Here is a 15372-nt window from a genome sequence, read left to right as displayed (position 1 = left end):
GTTTAGCATGAACAACCCTCTACACAAAATTGTTCTACATTAAATTTGAAATAAAAAAGGCCCTATGCATAACCCTTCTAAAATGAACGGTTCCAAAGTTACGGAGGTAGTATAGTATAATTGGTCCAAAAAAAGGCCTAACCCAGACATCCAAAGTAAAAGTTTTCCTTCAACACCAAATTGTTCTATATGGTCCACATATTGTTCAGTAAAAAGTTACACCATTTTGGGGAGATGGGGGAGAAATCGGTAAATTAGTAGTTTTTTTAAGTTTTTTCGTCAATATTTCTAAAACTATGCTTTAGCGTAAGGAATGTTCTATAGAAAAATTTTCTACATAAAACTTAAAACAAAAAAGGTTCTATACATAATTGTTATAAAATCAACGGTTCCAGAGTTACGGAGGGTGAAAAGTGGAGGTTTTCGATACTTTTTATATTTACCGATTTCTCCCCCCTCTCCCCCAAACCCGACGCTTAAAATGGTGTGACTTTTTTCTGAACATTATGTGGACAGTATAGAATAATTGGGTGTTGGAGGATAACTTTCACTTTGGATGTCTGGATTTTTGGTATAGTTATATCATAAATATTGCCCAAAAAATATAAAAAGTATAGAAAACCTCGACTTTCACCCTCCGTAACTCTGGAACCGTTGATTTTGTAACAATTATGTACTGAACATTTTTTGTTTTAAATTTCATGTAGAACATTTTTGTATATAACATTGTTTACGCTAAAGCATAGTTTTAGAAATATTGACGAAAAACGTAAAAAAACTACTGGTTTACCGGCTTCTCTCCCATCTCCCTCCCAAACCGGACGCTCCAAATGGTGTAACTTTTTACTGAACAATATGTGGACCATATATAACATTTTGGTGTTGGAGGAAAACTTTTACTTTGGATGTTTGGGTTAGGCCTTTTTTTGGACCAGTTATACTATACTACCTCCGTAACTTTGGAACCATTCATTTTAGAAAGATTATGCACAGGGCCTTTTTTATTTCAAATTTAATGTAGAACAATTTTGTATAGAAGGTTGTTCATGCTAAACCGCATAGTTTTAGAAATATTGGCGAAAAACTTAAAAAACTACGAATTTACCGATTTCTCCCCCCCTCTCCCCCCCCCCCCAAACCCGACGCTCAAAATGGTGTGACTTTTTTCTGGACATTGTGTGGACCACATAGAATAATTTGGTGCTGAAGGATAACTTTCACTTTGGATGTCTGGGTTATACCATCTTTTGGATCAACTATACTATACTATATCCAACAATAAAACACAAAGTTTATGGACTTATTCTGCTCTGTTTCTATTGTAAACTCAATAATATATAGAAACAGAACAGAATAAGTCCGTAAACTTTCTAGATGTAACAATTACCAAACTACACAACAAACATGACTTCTCCGTATATCATACCTACCCATACTGACACAACTATACACAATTCATCATCCCATCCTACACAACACAAATTGGCAGCCTACCATAGCATGATACATAGACTGACAGAAATTCCCATGTCAAAAAATAACTCCGAAATAGAACTGAACATCATTAAACAAATAGCAGTAAACAATGGCTATAACGAACAAACAGTTAATAAAATTTTAAACCAAAAACTCCATAAGAAAGCCCTGAAATTAATCTATCCACTACCATAGAAAGAAGCCAGTACCTTCTGCTCTATCACATATACTGGCAGGATAACAAAAATAGCCAGATACATACATAAAAAAGAAACGAATAACACCAGCTTTCAGAACTAACAACAACTTAAGCAAATATATTAAGAATAATAAGAGCCGAAAGAGAAAACAACTACAGAGTGGTGTCTACAAACTAACTTGTGGTGACTGTCCGAAAACTTACATCGGTCAAACTGGCAGAACCTTTGACAAACGGATAGCAGAACACAAAAGGGCTTTCAACAATAGAAAAACAGACACTTTCAGGTCACAAACAGGGCTTTCAACAAGAGTTTCAAATTCTGCATATTCAAAATAAAGGCCTTAGCTATCTGTATTAGAATCTATGGAAATTTATAAATTAAAAAATACAGATATAATTCTGAATGACCAACTCGAGACAAACAGCTCCCCACTCATCAACCTCTTCAGTTAAAGACTTTAAAAAGGCAAACCCATAGTAAACTAAATCACTTGAGAAAGGCACTCTGCTGAAACAGCTGTAGTCACATAGTTATAATAAATTTTGTGGAAGTATAGAAAACAAAAGTTTTCAGTGTTTTATTGTTAGATAAAATGAACTTCCATCAAGTAACGGTCGAATCCATCTACATAATATTATTTCTCTTATCCGACCAGAAGGAAAGGAATTTGGATTATATTGAATGAAAATCAACATTGTTATAAATTAATATATTTGATACTGAACCAATCAACAAAAGATAAAACATTTTAAGATTTGTCTTGGCGTTACAAAAAAAAAGGAAAGGTTTTACATTTTAAATACCGTGGTTGGTTCAGGAAACTTCACAAGTTACTGATTCTTGGGAATGCCCAAATCACTTCACAAAGCACTAATCCTTAGTCTAACAAAACAGATGGATAGTGTTGAGTGCTACAACTGGGTATTCGCTCCGTGCGTGACCATGGTGGGGATACAAAAAACTATTCCAGCGTTTGTAGCGGCGAAATATGACAATTTTTGGCGAATTTTTGTAATGTCAGTGTCATTGTTTGTATAACAAAATTTGATCAAGAATAGTACATAAATAGTACATATACTCCATCTAATTTACTTACCGTTGCACGTCAACCGCGTCATATCCCGAGACGTCACATGATACCAACACGAAATATTTAGGCGGTAGGTGTGTTCTTTTTTAGAATCACTTTGCCGAGTACACTGGCGTTACAGCCACTAGGCATATTTTATTATATACGCGTAAAAATAATATTTAAAGATTTCTATGAATGTTAACTTAAAGAAATATACAATAATATGTTTCATTTAATTTGTATAAATGGATTATAAAGCGTTTTTATGAAGCACATTTGTTCGGAATACACTGTAACAATAATCGAACGAAGGTGATATTTTGGCATTAATTGGTAATATTTATTTGACAGTTGCGGTGATGACACTTCATATTTGTTTATAATATTCTTTACTATAAGTATTTGTTTCATTATATTTACTGTTTTTATTATGTACTTTAACGTAAGATTATAACTTAATTCTTGTTTTCTATTTCTAAAGTTTTTATTTATTTACATTGAATATTAATTTGTTTTGCTGTATAATCCACTTCTGCAAAAATTGTGTGATGTATTTGATTTAAAATGAATTCAAGAATTTTTTGTAATTGGGCAACAATGTCAACTTAGATCTCTAACGTAAATAATGACGTGCAACGGTAAGTAAATTAGACGGACTGTATTAACGTCAAATTGAGGTCGCCAAAAATGTCAGGCGACTACGCTAGGTGTCGCGTCAGTTATGCACGGAGCGAATACTGTGCCATTACTACATTTTGGGATTATAACTTTCTTGTAAATTTTAGACGCTGATTTTGGTACTGGGTTACATACCTGAATTACGCAGTTGACAATAAAATGTCAACCGAATAATGTGACTTTCCTATCATCTTTTTTTAATTATTGTTTTTTCTTTTCAGTATGGACACCACAGATCAACCGAACTCCATATGTCACGTCCAGTCTATTCACATGTATCCACTGCAGCCGTCTAACACGAAGAACGTTCCATTCAATTTACTAGCCGGCGAAACCGTTCTTCATGTCGGACACTCGGTAGATGGAGTAGTCGTCGTCACGACGTATCGCTTGTATTTACAGTCCAGAAGTAAACCCTTTCACATACCTGTGTCGCTCATTGAAGCCGTCGAAATTCGAGAATTGTTCAATCTCCATATTGGATGTAAGGATGCAAGAACGTACAGGTGAGCTACCTATATAATGTATGTAGCCCAATAAATGACCGTTTTGGAGTGTAATTTCCAGGGGCAACTCCGAATTGCATGAAAATTTGGATTTAGGTTCTACTTACCCTCCACTTCAAAGTTGAATTTGTGCCGTTGGTTGCTTTTACTTGGGGGGCGACATTTACCCCTTCTCGGTGGGTGAACAACGCGTGTTTAAAATAAGGCCGGAAATGGATAAATTAACTTATTTTAAGCACCTTTTGTTCTATAAAGTTTTTTACGTAAGTCAATACTTTTCCGAGTTATTCGCGATTTAAAATGTTGATTTTTCGACAAAAAAACTACGTTTTCAGACAGTTTTTCCCAAATAACTCAAGAAGTAAATATTTTATCGAGAAAGATATATTTAGTAAAAGTGTAGCCTATAAAAAAACGAAAAAAATGGTGTACCAGTAAAATCTACAAATTGAGTAGAAGCAAAGTTGTAGCTCATGAAAAATACGTTCTTATTCGTCTAATTCCAAATCGAATGAAATCGCCGAAGAAAGAAGCGTTTTTCGGGAAAACCTTATTAATATTTAGTATGGAAAAAAATCTTATTTGTTTTTTACAAAAGTTTACAGCATCAAAAATAAACTAGTTACACTGAAAAAAAAAGTTGACCCCTTTTTTTTGGAAAAAAAAATCGTGAAAACCTCCCTCTATTTAGCACCCTAAATGAAATTAATCGTTTGGCTTTACCATCTATTTTAACTGTATGTGTATTGTTTATATGATCTGCAAGTTTGATTGGTTTGAAGTGCTTATTTTTAAAAACATTTGGTTTTACAGTAAAAAAAAATATTTCTAAAAATTTTTGAAAAATTTAATTTTTTCAAAATATCTTAAAAAATATTAGTGATAAGAAAAATCTTAAAGAGTAAAAAAATGTAGGTTTTGCTATTATAAATATGCTAGTTTCATTTTGTTTCTCCGTAAGACAAAAATTGGTTAAGATATGGCTGTTCAAAATTTGCATACACTCGTGATTAGTGACTCATTCAAGCTTTCTCAATTATAACCCTTTAAAAAATTAACACTTTAAACCGGTGAGACTGATAGATCATATAAAAAATAGATAGGTAAGTAAATTGTTTGTAAAGCGGTAGCGATTAATTTCATTTGGGGAGCTAAACACGGCGAGATTTTCATGATTTTTTACAAAAAAAAGAGGGCCATCTTTATTTTGAGCGTAACTCGCTTATTTTTAATGCTAAAACTTTTGTTAACAATTAAAACAAAGCTTTTAAAAACACTTTAAAAAAGTTTAAACAGGTTTTTCCTGAAAAGTGCTTAATTTTTCGGTGATTTCACCTTGAAATATTCGATTTGGAATTAGACGAATAAGAACGTATTTTTCATGAGCTACAACTTTGTTTTTATTTGATTGATAGACTTTACTAATACACCATTTTTTTGGGTTTTTTATAAGCTACACTTTTGCTAAGGATATTTTTTTCGATAAAATATTTACTTTTTGAGTTATTTGCGAAAAACCGTCTGAAAACGTAGTTTTTTTGTCGAAAAATCAAATTTTCAATGGCAAATAATTCGAAAAGTATTGACTTAAGTAAAAACTCTATCAAACAAAAGTTGCTTAAAATCAGTCAATTTATCCATTTCCGGTCTTATCTTGAACGTATGTATTTTCACCCACGATAAGGGGTGACTGTCACCCCCCAAGTAAAAGCAACCAACGGCACAATTTCAACTTTGAAGTGGAGGGTAAGTAGAACCTAAATCCAAATTTCCATGCAATTCGGAGTTGCCCCTGAAAATTACACGGTATCGCCGAATTTCCCGTTCATTTACTGGGCTAATGTTGTTACTACTACAATAATTATTGTTCTGTATTATCCGATAGAAATTAGATATTCCAGATATAGTTACAGCTTATTGATAAAACTTCTGCCTGGATAGGTAGATAGATTAAATGAGGTGGTTTTTGGCCTATTCCACTGCAGATTTCTTTTCAGATCTATGCCCGTAATTCATAGTCGAGACTCAAGTCAGCGTCGATGCTCAAGTCCGACCTTGAACAAATTCTTATACAAATTTTTTCAAGGTCGACCTTGAGCATCGACTATGACTTGAGTCTCGACTATGAATACGGGCCCTATTGTAATATTGTAGCTCTAGATTACTCTAGTCTAAAGTTCTCTAGTCTGACCCTTTTTAAACGGTCCTAATAACTTCGAGACTGAACCTTGAAAGAACCGCACATTTGCCAGGCTGCCGCACTGACATAAAATGTGCCCTGCTGTTTCTTCTTATAGGTGACATAATCTGCATAGCTCCGCATCTGCAATCTGATTTAACTGCCTTGTCAACAGACCTACTATGGCTTTCGATTGTTTCCATAGGGGAAGTTTCCCCTGTTTCACTGGAGCCAGGTGTGACTGGCTTTTCCTTCAGTGTTTTTGTCTTGCCTTCCTTGTATCGAAATGTTAACTTTCCCATTCTGAAAAGGGTGACATTTGGAGTTTCTTGAACTTTTCACCAGATTCAAAACCCATTGAGAAGGTCAATAAAACCTCTGTCTGAAGATTTGCTATTCCAGACTGCCCATAGATTTGTCCTGAGTCCATAGTTACTTATCTTTAGTCTATTAAGGATCTTAAAGGCAATTCAAATGGATTGTTTTTAATCCATATACCCCTACAAACAGTTTCTTAAATTTATAAAGAAGGTAATGTTAGAATCCTGTGATCTTTGAAGTAGCTTCTCCAATGTGTTGTTCTTCTGAGGCAAAACAGATATCTTATTGCTCTTTTTTGTAATTTAAAAATAACATCGGATTGGGCAGCTGTACCAGAACCCCAAAAAGGCAGACCATATCGAAGATGGGACTCGAACAATGAAAAGTATGTTATTTTGGAAGAGGCTAAATCCATTTCCTTTGAAACAGATCTTATTGCAAAGCAAGCTGAGGATAGTTTCTTGCTTAACACATCGATATGAAGGGACTATTTAAGGTTGCTATCTAAAAAAATACCAAGAAACTTTACAGAATCAACGATACTGATCTGGCTGTTATGAAGAGGTAAGGGTTGAAGAGTTCCTTTATGGGGTAATGCTACTGTTTTATCTACGTTAAAAGAGAGTAAATTAGAATCGGACCAGGATTTTATTGTGAGTAGATCAGAAGTTATAGTTGCGATATTTGAGTTGCTCCAAGTGATACTGGTATCGTCACCAAAAAGAAAAACTTTTCCATCGATTTTTAAACTAGTGATGTCATTAATAAAGATAAGGAAAAGTAGAGGACCCAATACTGAACCTTGTGGTACCCCACATACAACATTTTTGAGACTAGAGTCTGTATCATTTGCTCTAACCAGTTGTTTCCTATTATCCAAGTAAGATTGAAACCAGTTCAAAGAAATACCTCGAATTCCATAGAAATCTAGTTTTTTTATCAAAATGTCGTGATATACACAATCAAAAGCTTTGGCATAATCACAAAAAACAGTGGCAGTGTGGAAATAATTCTATTAACTGTATCCTTGTCATCTTATAGTTGTTTAATTATTCTTTGGAGAGATGACAAGGAAGTTTTCATTGTTTTTTGTATGTGGCCTCTTGATTTTGGATGGTACAGCTGTTTGTTTTTCGACCTGGGCTCCGATGTTGGCCACCAGGTCCACTGCAGTTATCGACGATGGATGCTGTTGCTCACTCTACTCGTCTGGGTGGCATCGCCGGCGATGGAGGCTTCAGGCTCCCGAAAGGATAAAGGTTACTGGTTATATATCCAAAAAACTAGAATACAAGTTGTATATTAGAGACATAAAAAATCAATAAAAACTTCCTTGCCATTTCTCCAAAGAATAATTAAACAACTGGCAGATGGCAAGGATAAAGTAAATATTATAGAATTATTATTAGTTAAATGTTATATGATTCCTACATGCATATACAGGGTGTCCATAAACTCTAACGACAAACGAATACAGGAGATTCCTCAGATAATTTTAAGACAATTTAACCCAATTCACTTCGTAATGGAGCTGGAGCAATGGAAAATGCTTCGTAAGGGAGCTAGAGCTCTTTGAAAATGGCGTATTGTAACTAGTTTTTCTTAAATACCTCCAGAACGCTTCTACACACACCGGCAAAATTAGCCGAACACGTTAAAAATGGGACATGTTTGATGTCTCGTATTTCATAAACCAGTGGTCCGATTTGAGTGATTCTTTTAGTATGTTATAGCCTTATTATTTAAGAATATCGTTGTAATAATATTGTTGCTAGACAGGTAAATACCATTTTATACCGGGTGTACCAATCATACTGTGTTTTTTTCTTAAAGTTTGGAACACCCTGTGGAATATTCTAGCATATGTAAAATATTAGAATTAATACTCGATTGTAGACTTAGGCTTGCTTAACATTTTCCTTTTCGATTCATTTACTTCTGTGAGATAATAAAAAAGTTATGTGCGTTAACAACTATCCATGTTTTTCATCAATAAATCCTCATAGTAGGGGAGGAAAGTATACTAAATTTGCAGTTACTCGAGCGTTATGGGGACCTATTGGATTGTGAAGAGTATGTGCTAAAATCATAAAAAGGTTTATTTAAGTTTTCCATAAAGTGGGGGACTTTTCATTTTTTAATTTAATTTTCTATTTGAAACAATCATTTTTCTCCGATTATAGCGCTATCTATCCATAATTCGAAAATATATTTATGTCGAATAAAAGTTGCTTATTTTTACGTAAAAAATCCAAATCTGCAATAAAAATTGGGGGCTCCTATTTAAGATTTTAAATTAAATCCCCCACCCCACCTCCGTGGGGGCTCGTGATACCCCACGGAGAGGGGTGGGGGGTAAATTAAAAATTATAAATACGAACCCTGCGATATTTTGCGAAATGAACATCAGATCGTAAAACTGCAAAATACACCAATTCAATATTTTTCAAAAATCTACCGAATGGCACCAAACATGACCTCCCACGGAGGTGGGGTGGGGGGTTACATTAAAATAATAAATAGGAGCCCCCAATTTTTATTGCAGATTTGAATCCTTGACGTAAAAATAAGCAACTTTTATTCGCAACATTTTTTCCTATTATGGATAAATGGCGCTATAATCGGAAAAAACGATTGGTGGAAATGGAAAATTAAATTGAAAAATGGAGAGTCCCACACTTTATGGAAAACTTAACTTAACTTTTTTTGGTTGTAGCACCCACTCTTCACAATCCACTCCAGGTCCTAAGAACGCTCGAGTAATTGCAAATTTAGCATACTTTTCTCCCCTACTATGAGGATTTATCGATAAAAAACATGGTTAGATGTTAAAGCACATAACTTTTTTATTTTCCAACATAAGCAAATGAATCAAAAAAGAAAATGTTAAGAAAGCATAATTCTACAATCGAGTTTTAATTTTAATATTTTATATATGCTGGAATATTCCATAGGGTGTTCCGAACTTTAAGAAAAAAACACAATATGCTTGTTACACCCGGTATAAAATGACATTTACCTGTCTAGCAACCATATTATTACACCGATATTCTTAAACAATAAGGCTATAACATACTAAAAGAATTACTCTAATCGGACCACTGGTTTATGAAATACGAGACATCATACAATATCGAAAACCCGTTTGTTTTTTAATTGCTAATCAAGCGGGCGCGACACTGTAGTATAAGTGAGGACGTTTGAGTTTGCATAAATTCATTATCTCGAGAAAGGGCAAAGAAGAGAAATCCTCAGACAGGTCGATTTTTATTCTTAAATTAGGACTTTTTGGCATATATATATATATATAATACTAGCGATGTCATCCATCTGGGCGTGATGACGTAATCGATGATTTTTTTAAATGAGAATAGGGGTTGTGTGACAGCTCATCTGAAAGGTTATTTAATTCTCTATTCAGCAATATAAACATTAACATAATTATTTATATAGGGTGTTAATCACGCCCAGATGGATGACGTCACTAGTATTATATATATGCCAAAAAGGCCTAATTCAAAAATAAAAATCGACCTGTCTGAGGATTTCTCTTCAAATTTGCCCATTCTCGAGACAATAAATTTATGCAAACTCAAACGTCCTCACTTATACTACAGTGTGATCGCCCGCTTGATTAGCAATTAAAAGACAAAGGGGTTTTCGATATTGTATTGCAAAAAACTCTTCGGGATTTCATCAATCAATGTTTAAAGAATATCTACCTACCTTGGTAACATTGAAATTTTTAGTTAAATGTCCGATTTAGGGTTAAAAATGACCGATTTCGCAATTTTCAAAATTTTTAATCGCTTATATAACAAAAACTATTAACCTAAGAGAAAAATCACTAGAGACCTTTTGTGTTTGGAATGATTCAAAAAACCTAAAACAACTTTTTTCGATGCAAAAAAAAATAATTTTAGGAAAAACCCCTAATCTTTCTCCTCGCCTGGCAAGGTTTTGTGCTCTTCAGAATCGCCTGTCATTGTACACATTTCTTCTAAATGACTTACTCAAACACATACTTAAATTTAAACTTTACAGGAGAAAGTTTATTTTTCCCCTAAACTATGCACTTTTCAATTCACCTGGTAGATACACGTGCACGGCTGATGCCTGCCAGGTCATGGTTTTTAGCCTTGGTGTGCTATGAATTATCATTATACAAATTTCTAGCCTTACAGGACTACCGTTAGTCGGAGGGTTCACTAGCTCTTAAGCGTCGTTTAAACACAACGACAAGTCACAGCAACTAGTTGTGATGACAAGTTGAAACGCTGTTTAGACGCTGCGATTCAATGCGATACCACCTTCAACCCAACTCCAACTTTGATAAGTTGTGCGATGCACCGTTTACACACAATGATAAGTTGCAACAACTCGATTGACCTTGATAAGTTGTTTGATTTATCGCTGTGTTTAAACGATCCTTTAGACTAATAGTGGTACCATCTGCATTTGTTAATATCCCGATTGGTTTGTTACGATTTCCTGAAATCATTTCTTTAACCTTCTTATGGGTGTTGAAAGTGTCATACCTTGCCTCACATTCCTCAGTTTCTTGACATTTAATGGACATCCATGTTTCCTTAGCTTGTTTTATTTTCTGTGTTATTTGTTTATTAATTTCTTGATATTTAATTTTATCTTTGTTTTTATGTATTCTTCTTTCGTCCATCTTTTCGAGAATTTCTTGTGTCATCCATTCTTGTTTGGCAGCTTTTGTAAATGTTAATGTTTTCCGTCCCACAGTCTCTATTGTGTTCATTATATTCTTCCATTTTGTTTTAATATTTGTAGTGTTCTTATTTTGTTGTTTTATTTTCTTGGATACTCTGATTTATTTTATTTCGAGTTTCTTGGTATGTATTTGGTGTAGAGCCGGCGATTTGGTAATTTAAACATTGTATTCATAACTACCAGTTCTTCTGTTTGGCACATCTGAATTAGTCTTTCGCCACGCTCATTTCGCTCTCCCATTCCATACATTCCAACACAACACTCCACACTTCCTGTGCCCACTTTGGCATTGAAGTCACCCATTATTATCAGAACTTCACGTTTTTTTGTTGTTTTCATTATTGTTTCCAATTGCTCGTAGAAGTCTTCTATTTCTTGTTCCTCCTTGTCAGCTGTTGGTGCATATACTTGAATAACATTCATTTTCCTCATATTGGTGTTATGGTAGGGGAGCCCAAGCGGGGATTTGTGCAGTTACTCGAGCGCGTCAGATTATCATATGGGGAGAAACGTGGTACCCTGCAGATGTACCTCTGCCATATATTGGCTCTTAACACAGGGGAGTTCGTTTAGGGGGGCCCGAAAAAAAAAATCTATCCTTAAAAATACTCGAAATTGTCAGATTAAGATAAGGTAAGTTAAGTACATGCAAAACAGTGTATATTTAAAAAATCTGACGATTTGAGCGGGGCGTAAGGGAATTGGTGAGTCACAAAGTTTCACAAGAAAAAGGCGAATATTTCGCGAAATGAACGTCAGATCGAAAAACTAAAAACTACACGTTCAATATTTTTCAAAAATCTATCGATAGATACTAAACACGACCCCTCACAGAGAGGGGTGGGGGGTAAATTTTAAATTTTAAATACAAATCCCGCGATATTTAGCAAAATAAACATCAGATCGAAAAACTGCAAAATACACTTATTTAATATTTTTGAAAAATATATTAAATGGTACCAAACGCGACCCCCAACGGAGGTGTGGTGGGGGGTTACTTTAAAATCTTAAATGGGAGCCCCCATTTTTTATTGCAGATTTGAATTCTCTGCATAAAAATAAGCAACTTTTATTCGAAACATTTTTTCGAATTATAGATAGATGGCGCTATATTCGGAAAAAACGATTAATGGAAATGGAAAATTTAATTAAAAAATGGCAAGCGCCCGCTAAAATGGAAAATTTTACTTAACTTTTTTTGGTTTTAGGGCCTAATAATCACAACCCAATAGGTCCCCAAAGCGCTCGAGTGACTGCACATTTAGCATACTTTGCTCCCCTACCATTAATTTGTAGCATTATAATGCGATTCGAAAGCGGGGTGAAACCAAGTACGGATTTATCTATTTCCTTGTTTACCATTATTCTTGCTACATATTTACTTCCAACTCGTCTACAAATAGGTCGAACAGTAATATGAATTATTGTACTCACCCCAGGAGATCGTGGTCAAAAATAAATGAATTAACAAGGAGATATTTTCTTAAATTGGTAAAAATAATTCTGCCACCTGCATAGAAGGTTCTTCTTCTTCTTCCTTTTTTTTTGGTTTCGATTTTTTAATCATTTACCCAGTACATGTTACTGGTTATGCGCGTCTTGCTCAAGGCAATGCACAACCAGGTGTCCTGTCAACTTCAGATCTATTTTTTTTTTCTTTGGTCCTTTTCTTGTCCTTGTGTTCCTGTAGATAGAGGGGGAAAAGTGTTACATACATTTAAGGTTAACTTAAGACTTTTCTCGATTGGGGGTAGCTTCCAAACATTTTCACATAGGTTTAGGGTTGGCTACCTTCGGTTAGGATTAAGGATTTTAAGGATAAAAATATAAATTTTGACATGTTGGGAGATTCCCTGTATTTTCTGAAAGTATTTATTTATTATTTTTTTTTTAATTCTATAAATCTATTTGAAAAAATTTGATAAAATTGATTATTTTAGTAACTTTATTCGAGGGTTTATATAAAATACTCTGTAAAGATATTGGACTGTCTATTCCAGCTTTTATTAGTTCTAGATACAAATCCAAATCTTTATGTTTATTTATGGGACACTCAAATACCAATGTTCCCACAGTACCGCATTCACATATTAGTCCTGTCGCCAGGGGGGTACAACGGCCTTCTTAATTCAGATGGACTTACCCAAGTTTTTTTTATGTATTTTGGCCCGTAGAACACGAATTTTTTGGGTAACAGTTGATCCGGATGTCGATAAGATTGTTATAAACAAAGAAGTTGAGGAATTACGTAACAGCGATTTCTCGCAAAACAAAACAATATTTTGTATTTTTTGAGTCATTCTAACCAAAAAATGTTCAAAATCCACAAGGAAAGAAAAGTTTTCCTGTAGTTGGCTGTATACCATCAATCACAAAAATTGGAATAAATCCTTTGTAAAAGGTATAAAATTTATTAAAATCCCTAAAGGGCTAAAAACGTTTTCGATTTTATTACAAAATCATCATCAGTGTAAGACAGTCTGGATGCTAGCTGAGCCACCAAAGAAATATAGGGGTAATAACCCTTCAAATATAAAATGTATGCTTTACAGATGCATATTTACTTAAAATGCCTTGTGATGGGAAAAAGGCAACAGGAATAATGCCCTAAGGTAAGGTATTTAAATTCCCAACATGTGGGATGCAAAAAAATTTGAGTTTACATTTCGATGACTTTATGGCAACTGGACTTATGGCAACCAGTTGCCATAAAGTCATCGAAATGTAAACTCAAATTTTTTTGCATCCCACATGTTGGGAATTTAAATACCTTACCTTAGGGCATTATTCCTGTTGCCTTTTGCCCATCACAAGGCATTTTAAGTAAATATGCATCTGTAAAGCATACATTTTATATTTGAAGGGTTATTACCCCTATATTTCTTTGGTGGCTCAGCTAGCATCCAGACTGTCTTACACTGATGATGATTTTGTAATAAAATCGAAAACGTTTTGTTCTGATGTAGCCCTTTAGGGATTTTAATAAATTTTATACCTTTTACAAAGGATTTATTCCAATTTTTCAAAAAATGTTCCTTCAAGTTTTTTTGTAGGATGCATAGTTTTCGAGATAAACGCGGTTGAACTTTCAAAAAATCGAAAAATTGCAATTTTTGAACCCGAATAACCTTTGAATAAAAAATAAAATAGCAATTCTGCTTACCGCCTTTAAAAGTTTAAGTCAAATTTTATCTGTTTTGAATATTTGCATTGCTAAAAATTTATTTTTTGATTGGTAAAAAAAGCTATAAACACATAGTGTTTCCCGTGCCTAATACATGCGTTTTAAAGGATCGTTTAAACACAGCGATATATCAAACAACTTATCAAGGTCAATCGAGTTGTTGCAACTTATCATTGTGTGTAAACGGTGCATCGCACGACTTATCAAAGTTGGAGTTGGGTTGAGGTTGGTATCAACTTATCACAAGGATCGAGTTGTTTTAATTTATCGTCGTGTCTAAACGGTACAGCGATTTATCATTGGACTTGGGTCGTATCAATTTAGGAGAATCTCACCGTATTAGAATTTATTTACATATATAATTAAATAATGTACAGGGTGATCGATTAGTGGGGTAAAGCTACGTAGATCCGTTATAGTAATAGATAGCAATAAAAGTTAATAACAAAAATTGTAGCCAACTTTTAGATTCACATTTATAAAATTAATTAGAATGTTACATAGGGTGTTCGATAACATAGTGGCAGAAATCATAGAGCAAAACAGCGAAACCAAACAAGTTTGATTTCTCCGCTCGCACTCTTTGTTATTTTTCCGAAAAATGAATCTCGATGTCCTGATATCTGAAGTGTTTCAAAGAAAGCTGTTTTTGAATCAGTAAGATTCCCTATTCAGATGACGACGATGGCTTTTTAAATTTATAACTATGCAATTTTATAATTAAATAAATATTATGTAACTTAATAATTATTATTAGTTCTACGTTCTACAGTGTGGCCAAACCAAATGGAATAAATTCATTATTTCGTAAACCGGCGACTAAAAAATCCGGACATATTTTTAAATTATGATTTTTTGGCATTTACATACTAGTGACGTCATCCATCTCGAAGCTGAAATAAAAAATATACATGCGGACCAATGTAAAAAAGGTCATTTCATTGTTGTCTTCTTACCGGCGCGTGAGAAATACAAAATAAGATTTACTATTTTATTTGGACATAAGTCACAAT

General features: G+C 34.0%; 1 protein-coding gene across 4 annotated transcripts in view; it reads left to right on the top strand.

Annotated features, from left to right (window-relative positions):
* The window catches only part of LOC126882269 (myotubularin-related protein 4), a 294225-nt gene that overhangs the window by 122538 nt on the left and 156315 nt on the right, over positions 1-15372 (top strand). For all 4 annotated transcript variants that reach the window (XM_050647103.1, XM_050647106.1, XM_050647104.1 and 1 more), the window contains exon 2: positions 3651-3935. In XM_050647103.1, the coding sequence (XP_050503060.1) occupies positions 3652-3935 (284 nt within the window). In that variant the 5' untranslated portion in view covers position 3651. The remainder of the gene's footprint in view (positions 1-3650; positions 3936-15372) is intronic.

Source organism: Diabrotica virgifera, chromosome 3 (genome assembly GCF_917563875.1).
Source record: "Diabrotica virgifera virgifera chromosome 3, PGI_DIABVI_V3a".
In the NCBI taxonomy this organism is placed as follows: domain Eukaryota; kingdom Metazoa; phylum Arthropoda; class Insecta; order Coleoptera; family Chrysomelidae; genus Diabrotica; species Diabrotica virgifera.
Note: the sequence above shows the minus strand (reverse complement) of the source record. Positions and strands in the feature narration are given on the sequence as shown.